This window comes from Oxyura jamaicensis, chromosome 11, assembly GCF_011077185.1.
Source record: "Oxyura jamaicensis isolate SHBP4307 breed ruddy duck chromosome 11, BPBGC_Ojam_1.0, whole genome shotgun sequence".
NCBI lineage: Eukaryota > Metazoa > Chordata > Aves > Anseriformes > Anatidae > Oxyura > Oxyura jamaicensis.
Genome location: NC_048903.1, coordinates 11140746 through 11156775, shown reverse-complemented (window position 1 = coordinate 11156775; position 16030 = coordinate 11140746). Strand labels below are relative to the sequence as shown.

Here is a 16030-nt window from a genome sequence, read left to right as displayed (position 1 = left end):
ACGTATAGGGAGACATGCACACTATATTAAATAGAGGATTTGTGCTAAGATTTAATATACTTTGTCTCCCAGTGTTCTGAGCACATCAAGATACGGGCTCTGATTTTGTTGCAAGGTTTTCCAAATAGAGATATGATATTGCACTTACTGTATTGTATTTACATTTTACAGAGTACTGAAGAATACAGTCTTAATTATGGAGACTCGGTGTTCGGCATATACAGGCATCACAGAATTTTCTCTAAGGTAAGCTCACGTATCTCACCACAACCTATTGTGAGGAGCTGAAAAAAGCCATTCTCAGTCTTAAAACTCTATACCAGTATGTGATTGCAAATGAGCATTAAATATAGTGCTGCTATGGTTTTTGGCTGCCACTACCTGCATGCTGTTGATATTCTGTGTTTTGTATGTACAGTTCCTGACACAAAGCATTCTTTTTCAAAGATCTGGAGAATTAATACATATTGTAGTTGTGCTACCAAATACATTATGAAGGGCGTAGGGGGACAAAAGTGATGCAGCTCAGTAAGCAGCGGGCAAATTATCAGGCCAGTCTTTCAGATTCTTTGGAAGTTGTTCTGTTCTTCCAGCCTCTGCATCTTCTAACCTTTATCCCTTAACTCTACACATTTAGTTCATGGTACTTCTAACTTTTGACTTAAAATTGTTTTGCCAAAAAATAGTGGGAAGTGGAAGGGGAGTGCCTGTGTGCAGACCAGTGTCCATCACAGTCAATGATAATTTGCTGTTAAATCTCACTGGGCTTTTGTCTCAGAAATGCATCATTTTCCAGAAAGTGATTGAAACACTTTCTATTTATTATATAGTAAAATGATGTAATTGAAGAAATTATTTAGACTGTAGTCTTTAACACAGAAATTTTCTTTCACAACATGAACCTACTAAGAGACTCTTTGATTCTGACAAAATTTTGACTGAATTTGAAACACATTCAAGTAGTAACAATTAGCATTCAGCTTTTACTACAAACACACGCTTCCTACCACTATGCCACTTAATGGAGCCAAGCACTAAGCCATTTGGGCATCCAGCTCCGTGAATGGCTGCTTCCAGTGCCGAGCCTGTCAGTGGCCAGCAAGGATTCTTATTGTTTCAGTTAATTCTAATTTCTCAAATGCATCTAACCATATCACATGGACAGCGTGTGGCTGAAACACAAACATGCTTCTCTACCCACTCACCTTAGCTGAACTGCAGCTGCTCCCTTCTCCAGCACAGTGGTGAATTCATCACTATTCCCACTGCCAGCGAATGGACCTGCCTCCGACCCACCTCCAGCCTTCTATTTTTGGGACAGCCCACTCTAAACCTTGCCAAACGTGAAATTGCTAAGGATTTGCAAAATTAACCACAGGCATTGGACTGTTAAATTCAACCAAATAAAACACTTGGGAGTCTTGAACCAAAAATCACCTAAAATTGCTGTGTTTTAGAATGATTTCAGATAAAAGCTTCTATTAACAGTGTTATCAGTGAATGCTGTCCCATGGCAGAAGGTGCCAGCATCAATGCAGGTTGTTCAAACTCCCCCACCCACCTTTACATATAGCTGCAACTGCAGGTCTCCCAAAAACGTTGTCAGCTGGCAGCTTGGGAGATGGAGGGAACCTCAGCTTGCTGTATAATAACAATACTGGGAAAAAAAAACACTTTAAGTTCTTCCACTCCCTGGCTATGCCTTCCTCCAGGACCTGTCCGGCCAGCTTGTCTCATAGGCCAGCTCTTCTGTGGGTATTTGCTCACAAGGAAGTTTATCAGGACCACTACGGCATTTCCCACAGCCCAGCTAGGACCTCTGTAGGTAATGGTGACTTTGAAAACATGCCCCTTTAGGCTGATTTCACTTTCCGTAATTAAATTATTATTTGCAGCACATTTTAAAGGCATACATGCAAAAACCAAGAGCTCTATGTTTTCCCCATTAAGGCATATGTTAACAGCATCATCAACACCATTCCTTCTCCTCAGCCCAAGGACAGCTACCACACCATAGCTCAGGCCACAATGGTGGTGATCCCTTGTAAAATAGCATTTCTTGCTCACCAGGCTGCTGCCTAAACACCAGCCACATATTTATTTCCGCCACCATCCACCTATCTGTCCAGTTATCTTCTTTTGTTTCATATGTTTAATTTTAAACCTAATGTCAAAACTCTGACTATAAAATGAAATACATTTTGTTTAAAGTACTCTGGGCAATTTTTATAGAACATCCTTTTGAAAAAAAAAAAGTGCAGAGATCAATTTTTTTAAGTCCATCCCGCAGGCACCATCATTTAATTATGAGTGAGACATAAATTATGCATTTACACATTGTTGCATTTTCTATAAAATGGTGTGGAGATTTTTTTTTGTAGTTTTTGGAACTCTCTCTTTCTTCCTGAGGGCACTTTGGAGGGAAAAAAAACTGCTGCAGGCTATACATTGATGAAAAAATTAGCATTTATCAGTATAACACCATTATGAGACCAGCATGGCACTAACATACACAAAATCTAAATCTATTTTTCTGCTTAGACTTAGGAAAACCTGAAAGACTGTGATCTCACCAGGCAGAAAATGTCTCCTTGCAGTATAAGCACTAAAGGTAATTGGGCAGAAGCAAATAATTTGCATATAATTGAACAAGAAATAACATTAACGAAAAAAAAAAAAAAAAAAAAAAAAACACCAGTATCTAGATGAGCCAGCACTGAAAGGCCATTACCTGCACTGAATTCAACCGGCAGTATCCATTCAAAGGAAACCTAATAACGTGGGTAGGGTCTTGGTTCCAGCCTGCGTTTACGGAGTTGCACATGACGTCCCCCGTCTCAGGGAAGATCTCTTCTATTAAAGCTTTCTCCCCACTCAATGCAATTCTTTCCCCCAGATCTGGAGTCACTCTTACAACCAAGCAGTCACAAGGCTGGAAATGTTTCCTTTGTTCTTTCTCTTGTTTCCATCGTTCAAGTTCCTTAATCATTGGCTGCAGCTGGTAATACTTTGCTTCTTCATATAAAAGATTAAAGTCCTGGGAAAAAAAAAAGAGAGAAACTAGAAATGCTTATAGTTCTCTTTTAAAAATGAGTATTGTTCCTGTTTGACCTACTTAGGCTTATGTATTGTCAGCAAGAGTGCAAAGGCAACAGGTATCCGTATACTTTGTCTTTGTCTAACACCTACACAGAAAACCACAGTGTGTTACTGTTGAATTTATTCAAGCTGACCGTGAAGTTCCCATTGCACTGAATTATTCTTTCATTTATTATCCCACAAGCTCAGTGCCAGAAGGCTTTACTTTTGGATTAAGAAATCAAAATAACTGGTTGCAATAAGCTAAGCCTGCTGATGTAAGAGATGTCCTGAGCCCTAATCTTCACTTGGCCTCAGATACTCACTTCTGATCTTACAACAGAATTTCATGGGCTGTGCTGTCATCCCTCACCTACGTGTTACAAGACGGAGATGTCAGTTCTCACTTCTCACCTGTCTTTGTCACATTTGAAATTCAGCTGCAGAAGCTCAGCTGCTCCCTACATGATTATTCATGTATTTAAAACACACTTTGGAGCTCAGTAAATTTTACTGATGTAGTGACCATCCCAGTGGCTGGGAGCTCAGCTGTGTACTCCAACAACTTGAAAGAAAGTGTTCTTTCCAGCCAGTTGTCCATAACCTAACTTGGGCCCTTGGGCAATTCAAATTCCCAATTTGATCCAATTCCCAGTTAATTGACTGAGATCTCTCCTGCACGTGCTCCTTCATAACTTTTCACCGGATTTCCAACAGATCTTCTCACCTCAGCTTAAATGCACGAGTGCACACCAAGGAGCAGGGTGGCAGCAGCCCCCCAGACCCGAAGCAGCCACAGCAGCACCATCAGACCAAGCCAGAGAAGAACGAGAAGGGGAAGCACACAGGGCTGGTTTGCTTACACCAGCCCTGCTGCCTCCTTCAGCTTCCTGAAGGGAAGAGGAGCAGCAGAGGCACAGCACCAGCTCCTCTGTGAAGACCTGCTGTTTGCTTCCTTTGGCTCTTCTGCCCCCTCACAGATGGAAATACGGCGCGGTTTGTACACTGTGCGACTTTTGGGAGCATGCTGTGGGTTTACACCTGGGCATAAAGGCCAGTTCTCTACCACAGCATGAGAAGGAAATGAAAATCCATGAGTGAAATTACTGGAATCGCTTAGGCTGGGAAGAAGGGAATGACTAAGTTATCAGGAAATGGGCATCAAAATTACGTATAAACTAACTGTAGCACTTCTCCAGAACTCAAGGAAGAGAATCAAAAGCCATTGAATATATAGCACAAAGAGGTGCAACTTTTCATAGCGGCATGGAATTAACCTGTAAAATCTGCTGCTGCAGGATATTATCATTGAACCAAAGCAGTTAGTTGTGTTCAAATTTGGCACCACAGACCCCGTGCCAGTAGTGGAGCGGTGCTCGTTCACCCCAGGGCTGCCTAGAGCCTGGAGACATACGAATATTAACAATGACACTAGCAAGGTTATCACGTTACGAAAGGGACATCCTTTACATCTCTTTGATGTCTGTTAGGGCTGGGACAATACATAAATCAGTAGCGGAGAAAAAAGGACTGGAGAAGGCACTGGGGTGATAAGAGCAAGTGTGAAAAAATGAGGGCAACAAACACACCCAAGAGAAGGAGCCAGAAGATGAAAAACAACAGGAAGATTAAAGAAGAAATCATACAGGAAGCATGCTGCACACAAACTGGAGCTAGGACCTAGCCAGCCAAAGAGGTGTGGATACTGACTGCATCACCTGGTGTCAGGTAAGAGAGTGCCAGCCCCAAAGTCTCATCCCCTGTAATACCAGCCCAGGAGTTGGAGGAAGGTAATTTTGCCCCTCCACCCCCCAGATCAGCATCCTCTGCTGAACCATTACTGCTTTCTTCTCTCCACCTGTGCAGCTCCCTGCTCACTGGACATGGGATCAGTGGCTGAAATTTGAACAAAAAAATGACCTCTGCCCCAGACTTTTTGAATTCTTCATGCAGGACATGGAAACAACAGAGTCCCCCATACAGCGCTTTGTTGCAGAGGTGTTTGCAAGGGACCTGTCAGATGTTTACTGTGAATCTGCTGGTCCCACGTAGAGCAAAGGAAAGCACGCAATGCTAAAGAAAAATGTAACGTAGAGGTGAGCAGGAGCATGCAGTGCTCACAAGTCAATGGAACTGTTTCAGTAGATCCTGAGAATCTAGTTCTGAAATATTTTTGTTCATGGTCACTATAAAATAACATTATTTGTAGGAGCAATGAATGTCTGTTAACAAAACTCAACAGTTAAGCTTAGAAGAGGTGGTACAGCCATATGAAAAAACAGTCCTTCATTTCTGAAAGCAAACGGAGGAATGGCACTCCTTGGGCAAAGCCCACTACATTCATGAGTCTTTTTGACTGACTTCACTGGGCTTTGGGCTAGGTTGTGGGATCCCAAATCACGGGAGTTCAACGGTCCAGCATCCCCCAGCCATAACAATAATGCCATAAAGAAACACAATCAGGATTACACCATCCCCTCTTCCCCCACAGCTATCTAATAGCCCACTACATGAAACAAAACTCTTTAGTAACTCCTGCTAATCATCGTTTGTCCTAAAATAAGCAAGACAAATTCTGGTATTGTTTTGTGGTAAGACGGTGACCAGTTTTCAAATGAAACAGCTCTTCCCCATCTGTCCCCGGAGTGATCCAGGTACCCTTCTGGTTCCTGTAACTGGAAATCTGACATTTCTGCACTGAGCAGCTCGAGCACTACTAAGGAAATTGACAATATATTTGCAAAACCAGGAAAGAAAATATGAGTGGCTCAAAGTGTGGGGTCAAATTCTCTAAAAGCTCATGCTTGGGCAGAATAATGGGCTCAACACGCTTATTAATACACTATCTTCTCATGCAGGTTTTATAAGCCATTCAGAGAACTGTGCAGCTGGACCAGAAGTGACGGACTGCCCATACAACATGCTCAGGATGCTCAGGTAACACTGACATGTATTTCCACCCTTGCACCACAGATTTTTAAAAAATCATACCCAGATGACTTGCAAATGTTTAACACAAAATATCAAGTACAAGAATTTAACCACAAGGCACCCCTGCCAAAGAGGTGCCACAGGAGCTGCAAGAAAAAAAAAAAATCCATGCTGCTCATTTGGATAAGTTACCGAAGGCAGATGCAGACACGAATCTTCTTAGACCTATCCAAAAAAGGCACATTTCACTGAAACAGGAACAGGAGTAGCTACAGGGTGTTAACTGCTTAGGACAGTGGCAAAGTGCACGCTGTTTTGTTGAAACTCAGCCTCAGAGCAGCCTGGTACAGCTTCTGTCGCAGGCGTATGATGATGGATGCATACATCCTCTCTCTTTCTCTCACAGAGGCTCCAGCACCTCTGGACAGTACCCGTCATTAGCACAGTTTTGCCATGCAGCTGGCAGCATCCCAGAACAGATTTTGTATGGTATCCAGGAACTCCTCATCCTGCAGGATAAGGTCTCTCATCCCCAAGTCTCTGCTAGCTGCAGTGTGGCTATTGTGAGCCCTCAGCAGCACCATGACCCTTCAGCTTCTTGTGGCTGTGGTAGGAATTAGTGGGGGAGTTCTGTCCAGTCACCTGGAAAAGGGAGCTTATAGCCAGACACGATGCACACAGCCTTTCTCCATCCTCAAACTCTGGACAGCATTTAGACCTCAGGAGAAAGATAAACAGATTATTCAAACATGCAGCTTTTTGGCTTACACAAAATCATTTTCTGTGCATGATTTGGTAGAAAAGTTTTTTTTTTTCTGGGGGATTTCATGTTGGGTAAATTCAGCAGTCACCTCTGATAAGGGTCACATCTTCCTGGGGAAGAGACAGGAAGTGTGATTTCAAGGCAAGTTGTGCTATTTTGACATCAATGCCAGTGTGTCAGTAAAGATTTACTAATTACAAGCAGGGACAGCCAGCAGAAACTGCAAAACCATGTCTTGCATGAACCTGATGTTAAAGAGATTCTTTACTTCTGTACCTCATGTTGACTCCTGAGCAGGCTGAAATAGCTCCTTCTACTCATTTTTCACTTGTTATTCTTTGTTTACATGAAACTGTCATCCTGACTCAACATTTCTTTTATATTTTAGTGCTGAGATGATCTGCCTTCTGAATATGAGAGCAAGTTGCTCACTTCTACTATGACAACCGTGCTGTTTGCTAAGGTCAGTCTGAGAGCACTTAAAGCTAGACATAGGCGTGCTAATTTTAAAACTGTATTATTAAAACAGAGTGCCAGCCTTGTGGTCCTGGTCCTACAGGTGACCTCTATAACCCATGTGAAACTCAAATGTTCTCTGCGTTTGTGCTCTCCCCCTTCTTAAGATCAAATAATGATATACACATTGCCTACATCTATTTTTGTTGGAAGATCTCTAAGAAGAGAGCAAGTCTCCAGTAAGTAGGTACAATGGGCAGCATGGTCCTGGTTTTGCATGAAGGTATTTTGCCAGTAAAGGGGACAGATGCTGGTCATAAATGTCTTGGGTAAATACCTCTGATGGGAGGAATCAAGGCAAGTATTTGGGCTGCACAGGAGAGTCAGCTCCTCTGCCAGAGATGCCCTAACCCTGCAGCACGGCAGACCCAGGGTGCTGGCTCCACGCTTTGCATGAGGACATTTGTCACCCAGCGTGGCATGGCCCCTGCCTGGGGCTGACCCCATGTGGGAGGAGGGAGTTGTAGGCAGCTCCTGACCGCTCACCATCGCCTTGCTCGGCACAGGCTGGCTGCAAAGGAGAACCAAGCCAACACCTCACAGTAATTTCTCAGCATACTTAATGTGGCTTAGAATCCCCCAAGCCCACAAAAATTATATGAACTACTAGAATGTTGCTTTCAGCAGGGAGACCTGTCAGATACTGAACAGTATCAAGTTCTGGCTTATTAGTAGTTGGAAGTGTAATTAATATTCACTGTAAACACACCAGTCAGACTTGATAATAGAGAATCACTAGCCTAGGAACACATACTCTACTTTCTCTGCATTTCAGTGTTAACTTAGTCTGAAAACAACACTTAAATAGCAAACGTAGTAAGGCTGGTGTGCTACTAACATTCCAAACTTTCCAAAATAACCATCTGAGCAGCAATTCAAGTTGAAAAGCAACTTGGCTAAACCTTGAGGCTAATAAATTGCTTGATTAAATTAAGGGGTAAAAACTAATAAATATTCAAAACACTTGATAATGCTTTGTTTGACATAAAGAACATTTAATGCAAGTCTCACTGGAAAACCTGTCAGGTTTTATACCTTAAATAGTTTTGCATTTAGAAACACCAAGTGATTCCATTTGCTGCCTTTGATTATTGTCTTCTGTCACTTTAATCATGCTGGTAAAATTACACGATTTCTGTGAAGTCAAATCCGTTTACAATGCAGTTTTAATACAGCTTTGCAGTGCATTCTTCTATGCATTTTTATTTAGTTACTCCCTACCTAGCAATACTTTGCTTTGTTCTTGAGCCCTCCTTAGCCTGAGGTTTGCTCTAAAGCTCTCAGGGAGGAACCAAGTAAAATACAGTTAACCCTATGCAAAGATATGGTCTGGAACAACGGACTGAGTATGGGCACAGCGCCGGCTCTCCCAGGTCTCTCCCAGCCCTGCCAGCGACTTGCTGTGCAGACAAGTCCTTGGCATCCACTGATGCTCTCACCTTGAGGCTCTTACTGAATCCTGCTGGTTTCGTTTTACAGCACCTCTGAAATGTCCCCATGGGTGCCAGTCAAGGCCATGATCAGCACAAACTACATCTCTTCTACACTCTCTTCTCAATCCTTCTTGTGCCACCAGATTGTCCCAAACACTGCTGCTAAAGTATCTCTCTGGCATTTCATCTGTACCATTTCTCCATCCACCCTCTCTACTTGTTCCATCTTGCAACGCACAGGTCTTTAGCTTCACTCCTACCTGCGCGTTTGTTCTTGTTTCTCTTTTCTCACATCCACCCCTGTGTGCTCTGCCTCTCGCCCTGTGTCACAGCACCCCATGTGCTCCCAAGAGACCAGTGCCCAAGACAGCCCTTTTGGGCTGGGGCTTCAAAACCACCTGTGAATGCCAAAACTTCTCCCCTGTCTCGGCACAAGATGTGTGCTCCCACTGCACAGCGCGTCTGCTCTACATTGACTTTTAAATGCTGAGATGCCGGTGTCAAATCCAACTGTACTCGTGATTCAGGCAAAAATGGCTGGGGGCTGGTCTGCAGCAAGAGGATCAGCTGTACTCCAGAGCTAAAACCCCACAGCAACCATAAATTTGGAATGACTCAGTAAGGCCTGGCCAAATTACCTTGTCTACCCAGTCCAACATGAGAAATAAAACCTTACTACCCAGCGCGAGACCATTCCTTTCAAGTAAGGCTCTGCATTCTCTAACTCTGAGTGTATCCCCATTAGCACTTGAATTTATTCATCATTTCATCCTGGAGTTAGCTCTTTTGTTGAATCTTGTCATCTAGTTTGGATAGTTTTGTCTTCTAATTTTCATACATAAGGATGACAATGTTGCAAGTTTTCTAAGCGCAAAGCCAAATAAACAAGGATGAGAGGGTTTAAACAATCAGGATTTGCAACGCACCCAGCATCGTGACTTTATAGAAAGCACATATTGCTCCTTAAAAATCCCTCAATAAATTCCATTTCCCAAGAATATTTTGACATTCATAAATTCCGTAAAAGATTACTTGTTGAAATCAAAATATGTGCATTGGTTGTATCTAACAGAAATCCTCATGGGTTTGTTTAAGGGTGTTTCTTTTTCAAGAAACAGACTTACACAATTTAATTCCTCTAAGTATCAAATTTAAAACATTTTTTTTTCAGATTTTGAACATTAAATCCTGGTAAGTGCCAGTTGCTGGTGTTGCTTCTTAATTGTTGTTATACCCTGATAAATAAGCTAAAAATGTGAGAAAATACAATTAGTTTAGAGAAACTGATTTAGCCGTAAGCTTCATCATTTAACTTTTTATGGTATCCATGACAACCATTGGTCCATTTATTAAATAATAGCATCCCTAGTGTAATACACAAGTCCTAAAAATCCTAACAATATACAGCAACATTTAGTTGAGTATGTTTAGGTCAAGCACACAACCCAACCTGCTCCAAAATAAATGACAAAATGGGGGGGTGGGGAATAGGTATCAGACTGTAGCTTTCCTTACCTTAAAGTCATCTGGGAGCAGTAGCTTAGATGTCCTTAGGAAGCTTAATATATATCTGAAAATTTCACCATCTCGATCAATGAAATAATGTTGCTTTAAACTGTCCAAGACAATAGGCTCAGTGCCATTAAACAGACGACTTATTCTGAAAAAAAAGAAAAGAAAAAAGAAATGGGCAAAAGAGACAAAATCTCATTACACCCTCAGGGCTTAAAAACATCCAGCCAATCTAGCTGCATCAATTCAATGTGCATAAAGTAATGTGGTATCTTAATTTGGTGACAAATGCAAACAAGGGCACCAAGACAGATGCCTTAGATGTGTGTGCACGCACATGCTCACACAGTGCCCACCCGCGACTGCTGCTCCTAGCACTAAGTTCATCCTGCCCTGAATCAGGGCTGCAAATGAGTCTCAGCCCCAGCAAGGGAAGTGCCTACAAAGTTCTCACCCTGTGGCTGGCTGGATAATTTTGGAGAGAACACGTCTCGCCGGGTACATTATACACCCGTTCAGCAGGTACTGTGAACAAGAACTGGACGGATACTCAGAGATGGGCTCCTGGGCATGAACTTCTGCACCAGATGCACTGCTATCTTGACCAAAGGCCATCAGAGCATTTCCATGTTGGAGGGGGGGATTCCAGTGTGCTGCCATGAGCTGGATGCCCCCCTCAGTGGTGCATGTTTGGGCACGCCAGCAGCCAGCAGCCTATACAGCATCTGCAGCGCTGCCTGCGGGACCGCAGCCAGCACCAGTGGCTGCACATCAGTGTCTGGCAGAAACAGCAATGTGGCAAGCCCTTCCTGAGCAAAGAAAAGGAAGTGAGACACGTGAGAGCAGAGATCCAGCTGGGTAGGTGTAAGCAGGACCAAAACACCCCATCAGCTGCACCATGCCAGTTTTCTCCACGTCCTGACAGTACGCTGCAGAAAGCAAGCTGGGCATTTGCTGGGCTGCACTTCCTCCCGCCTCTCCCTCCAAATGTCTGGCTTCTTTCAGAAGGCTTTGTCTTCCCATGAGAAATAACCCAGCTGAATATATGTTCTTGAAAGGAAAATCACAGGAGACAGACAGCAACGACCTATTAAGTAATTGAGTCCATCTCTCTGACAGTGCAGCATTGTTCCCAACTGCAGAGTGTCTCGTGTTTCAAAGTCAAGTCTTAAATAACCCTGCCAGTGAGGACTCCACCATTTCCCAGTGAGACTATTCCACAGCCCGCCAGATTTCACTGTCGAGCATCGTCCCTTAGACTCAGCTATACAATCCCCCAGTATCCCTCGCTGCGACCAGGGCAGGGCTTTCCCCTGCTGTGGAAAACGAGCCCACCAACCCCCTGTCCAAGGCAACAGCCGGCACCGCTGGCAAGCGGCACAGCCCTGGCTGCGCTCCTGCTTTCCAGCCCTGCAGCGGGGGGCATGGGCGAGAGGTGCGAGAAGGCCCCAGCAGGGCTGGGGACAGCGAGCCCCGGGCTATGAGCAGGAGGGGCCACACCTCAGCTGCCCCGAGCTCGGCTTGCTTTGGGCTGGGGGGTCTTGCAGCACAGGTGAGATTCGCTCTCCAGAGCTGCACTTTGGTCTGATCTTCCAGCTTTTTTATGTAGTTGCAAATTTAATTCATGTGCCTCTTGCTTCTAAATGAATTGTGGAGCTATCGAGTAAAACTGAACTTAGAAATTCCCCGCTGAACTCAACTAAAAACCCTTTTCCCCTCTTATCCAAGTTCTAGGTTTCACTGCCTGCTCTCATTCCCTCATGTCTGTGCTAGCATTCAGCTACTCTGAGTTACTGAAGAGAATAACCAAACAACCTAAACCCTAATTATAATACATTTACTGTTTTTCTTCAACCTCTAGCTCTTCAGCTGTATCAGAACAATCTAGCTCACACTGCAACACTTAATTTATATAATCGCAAGGTTCGGCGAGCCTCCAGTAATTCATTATTTCCCTTTTTGTTGTTATTAGAGGTCTTTTTGCCTGAGACAGCTAAATATATTGCTTGGTACAGTGTTACATTTTAGTCCAGGAACCAGGCAGTTAACTTGTTTCCTTAGACATGCACACGAGCCTGCGTGCTGTTCTGGGCTAGCCTGAAAGCAGCTAGAGCTACTTAACGTTCAGTACGGTAGGTGCATTTATTAAGTATTTGTGTGGCTACCAGAAGTTTTGAGAACTCATCTTTCCTCCTTACTCCCTAAACAAGCTGGGCTGTGGCTCAAACCTCCTCCCTTTCACAGCCCTTTTTCTGTGAAGTCTGCAAACCAAAGCGATGGCTGCTGTTCAGCTCCTTGGTGCATATGAGGGAGGGAAGGTTTGCCAACAAAGAAAGGACGCAGGGAAGACAGGATACAAAATTTTAATGGGCTGCTCTTTAATGTAGTGAAGCTTTTTTTTTTTTGTAATGAAAACAAAACATGAATTTTGAGGCCTTTGTGGAGTGCCCTGAGCTGTATTTCTTCACCAGCAAAATTACTGCTGGGGAAAGAAACTTGCAGAGTGTTGAAAGACTTAACTGCCACCCCAAAAACAGAGTGATGAATAGTTTAAGGATTTATTTGACATTTTAGGGGGCCGCTATGTTCCAAGAACAAGCTTCACTGCAGCAATGTTGTAATGCTGCATGCAGAAAGTGCTCCTGCTTCTCCCTCCTCACCAATACAAACTGTACCTGCAGTAAGTCTATCAGAAAATGCAATGCTGTGAGAGCACAAAGTGAACCCAAGTGATAGCTTTGAGGAAATTTTTGTGTGTTGGCCGTACCTGGGATGTGTGAAGCCATGGAGGCACAGTGACCTGCGCTCAGCGGATGGGTCTCAGGCTGCGTAGCAGACAATGCCACGTGCAGAGAAGTTTGGAAGAGACGTGTGCAGGCTGTCGGGACATCAGCAAGTGCAAGGGGACAGGAAAGGCTTTGCACCGCGCAAACTTGATGTTCCAACAGACATGAGGTGCCAGGCTGGCAGGAGGGCTCAGGCTCCCTCCAGCTCATGCTGCGAGTTCCTGAGTTGTGGGGAGCGGCTGCAGCTCTCCGACTGGGCAAATGGTCACCCCAAAATGGTTGCTTTTGTGAGCAGTTGTGGTGCCCAGTACTGGCAGACAAAGCGGGTAATGGCATTTTCCAGGAATTGCTGCTTGCTTATGGCATGTGGGAGTGGTGCTTCCAGGGCTGTCTGTAAAGCAGTGGAAGGCAGAGGAAAACAAAGACCAGGCAAAAAGAGCTGCACTTAGATCCTACAGAGATGGATGAGTCTCAGCAGTGACTGCTTCTGCAGTATTCCCACCTTTTGGAAGAAGACAATTCACTTCATTTAAAAATGCTTTTATTTTTTTCCCCCAGATTTAATTTCCAGAGAGCAGACCAAGCCAGGCTCAATCAAAGCAGTCACAAAGCTTGCTTTCCCACTGCCTCCGCCTTCCTGGCCACATCTCACTGTGCTCCACACGCTGTCCTCCCCGTGCAAGGCTCTTCCCAGCCATGCCTTTCTCCTCCTGAACCGCTCCTGGCCACTGCCCCATGCGTGCTGCCTGCCCAGACCCTTGCAGGGCTCCAGATCCCAGCCACCATGACTGCACACCCCTGTGGAGCCGGGCCAGGAGGGGGCTGGCGCCTGGCCTCCCGCCCAACGGGTCTCCTGGTTCCTCCAGCCCAGCCGGCTGCTCTTCAACCCTCTTCCCAACACCTAGAACACAACCTGTTGATGCTATTTCTGCAATTTCTTTGTGCTTCTGTTGTTTCTGCTGAAGGCTTTTTTTTCATTTTTCAATAATGTTTAGCCAAAATGCCAGGGGGCAAGTTTCTAGCTTTATACCGATTTCACTATGATATTAAGATCTCCTTTTATTAGATTAAAAACAAACAGCACAGCCAGCCAACCCACAAGGACAAGAGCGCCAGTAAATTCTTTTCTGAGCTCCTTGGACAGGGAAGGAAACTGTGTGCTGCGTTTAAGCATCTACAGACAGCCGCTGCTACCCACAGACCCCTATAGTGCTTGCTACCATTTTCCATCTGGGGACCACGCAAGCTCCAGGCTCCCTGCAGCGCTTGTCAAAAGGTGAGCACAGGATGGGAAGCTGCACACAGGGCAGTGAATCCAGCCCTGCTGCAGACCTCACCACACGTGATCTCATCCAGAGACCTATCCAGCTCCATCTTGGAGCAGTCAGGGCTTTTTGCTCTCCAGAGCACTCTGTCTTCCCAAGATTCTCGCCGAGCAGCAGCAGTGGAGCCACACAAAGCACATCACGTGCCGGGAGGTTCAGGAGCACTTTGGGAGAGGTGAGGGGTTTTTGGGGGGTACTGCTTTCTCTTCCTGGTCCAGTTTAGCTGTTTTCTTGGTAGTTCCCTTTTTGAACAGAAAACTGAAGTTCTTTCTTACTAAATCTGGTTCCAGGGGCCTTGAGAGGAGCACCAAGTACAGTTGGGCTTGGAGGAAAATCAGCTGCGTCGCTGTGCCAAGCGCCCGCAGAGCCTCCACTCCCGCACCCTGCTGTGGTCCCCACCATCCGGCCCATGCTCCTGCCAGCCAGCGCAGCAACGCCGCGTGAGTGAAACCCTTTATCACAACATTGCACTAAAAGTATTAATTTAAGTAATTACATGATTAATATTTAACCATTCAGTGATATTTTTGTCATTCATAATTCAGTTGTTTGCATTTATTAAAAATTGATTCTGTAGACACTTTTTCTGCCCAATGTCAATTCAGCAGGGAGCGTGCATTTTAGAGAACTGTCATTAAATGTGGCTCTCTTCTAATTTCATGGGAGGAAAATTATGGGAGGAAAAAGCGAAAGGCCTGTCGGTGAGCTCCTCCAGCACATGGCTCTGTGCTGTGCTCGGTTCCCTTCTCCATCCCTGCTGCTCCACACCAACGCAGAGCAGGCTGACAGGAGCTCTGCAGCTCCTCTGCTCTATGCACAGTCTGCTGGCCGTGCACGGCCGCTGGCCGCTGTGGAGCTGGAGGAGGAGGCGGTAGCTGTGGGAAGTGCAACAGAGAGGAGGAAGAGAGTTGTTTAGGGCTGGGACAGACCAAGGGGCCGAACCTTTGAGCACAACTTGAAACCGCTCCACGGGAGATGCTAGCAGTGTTCCAGGTGTGTGAGAAGAGTCCCACCACAGCTGCGGAGCAGAAAGGGCTGCTTCTCTTAAATATTTGTTCAAGGTGGGTACAGTAGATACTGTTAGCTGCTTTGAGGAGAAAAAACATGCTGTGAACTGGAGCAGAGGTGCTCAAGAGATTGGAGCGTATCACGCTGCATCTGATACAGCTACCTGGGCAGTTACACAGTTGTTGCCCTGCCACAGGACAGCAGCTTCTGGGAAAGGAAAGCCAAAAGCATGCAGGGTGGAGGAGCCCCGTGCGATGTGGGGCTGGTGCCAGGAGGCAGGGCCCTGGCCTGAGACTGCTCAGTGCCACCCACACCAGCACTGCCTGGGGCTGGTGGGGATCTTTACAGCTGCATTTTTCACGTTTCCCATTATTTTTACTGTAAAACCGAGTTGTGTCAGACTCAGTCAAGGGTTTGTGCACAAGCTCCCAGCAGAGCAAAGCATAATGGAGAGAGCGCCCACGGCCACTTTCCCAAGGGACGCAGCCTGTCCCAGCAGCAGCCAGGGGTGGCCGCAGGAGAGACAGGGACAGCCTGGCCAAGCACCAAAGGGGTGTCTTGGGCCTTCTGCCACGATGGTCGCTAGGAGGGAGGACACTAAAACTGTCTGCCAGGACACATGCTGCCCCGTGCCCAGCACAGCCAGGCACGTGGCTAAAGGTTGCATCTGCCTGCAGA

The 16030-nt window shown here is 45.4% G+C and overlaps 1 protein-coding gene and 1 long non-coding RNA gene across 8 annotated transcripts in view; one reads left to right on the top strand and one right to left on the bottom strand.

Annotated features, from left to right (window-relative positions):
• The window catches only part of KCTD15 (potassium channel tetramerization domain containing 15), a 207883-nt gene that overhangs the window by 6480 nt on the left and 185373 nt on the right, over window positions 1-16030 (bottom strand). For all 6 annotated transcript variants that reach the window (XM_035337183.1, XM_035337181.1, XM_035337184.1 and 3 more), the window contains 2 exons: window positions 10237-10381; window positions 2732-3037 (listed from right to left, as the gene is read on the bottom strand). In XM_035337183.1, the coding sequence (XP_035193074.1) occupies window positions 2732-3037; window positions 10237-10381 (451 nt within the window). The remainder of the gene's footprint in view (window positions 1-2731; window positions 3038-10236; window positions 10382-16030) is intronic.
• LOC118172979 lies at window positions 4137-15103 on the top strand. Of its 2 annotated transcripts, none has more exons than XR_004753953.1 (4): window positions 4137-4806; window positions 5937-6015; window positions 7161-7235; window positions 14635-15103. It is a non-coding gene; the product is annotated as an uncharacterized LOC118172979 (long non-coding RNA). The 2 variants fall into 2 exon arrangements; XR_004753952.1 differs by lacking the exon at window positions 14635-15103 and adding an exon at window positions 10753-11149.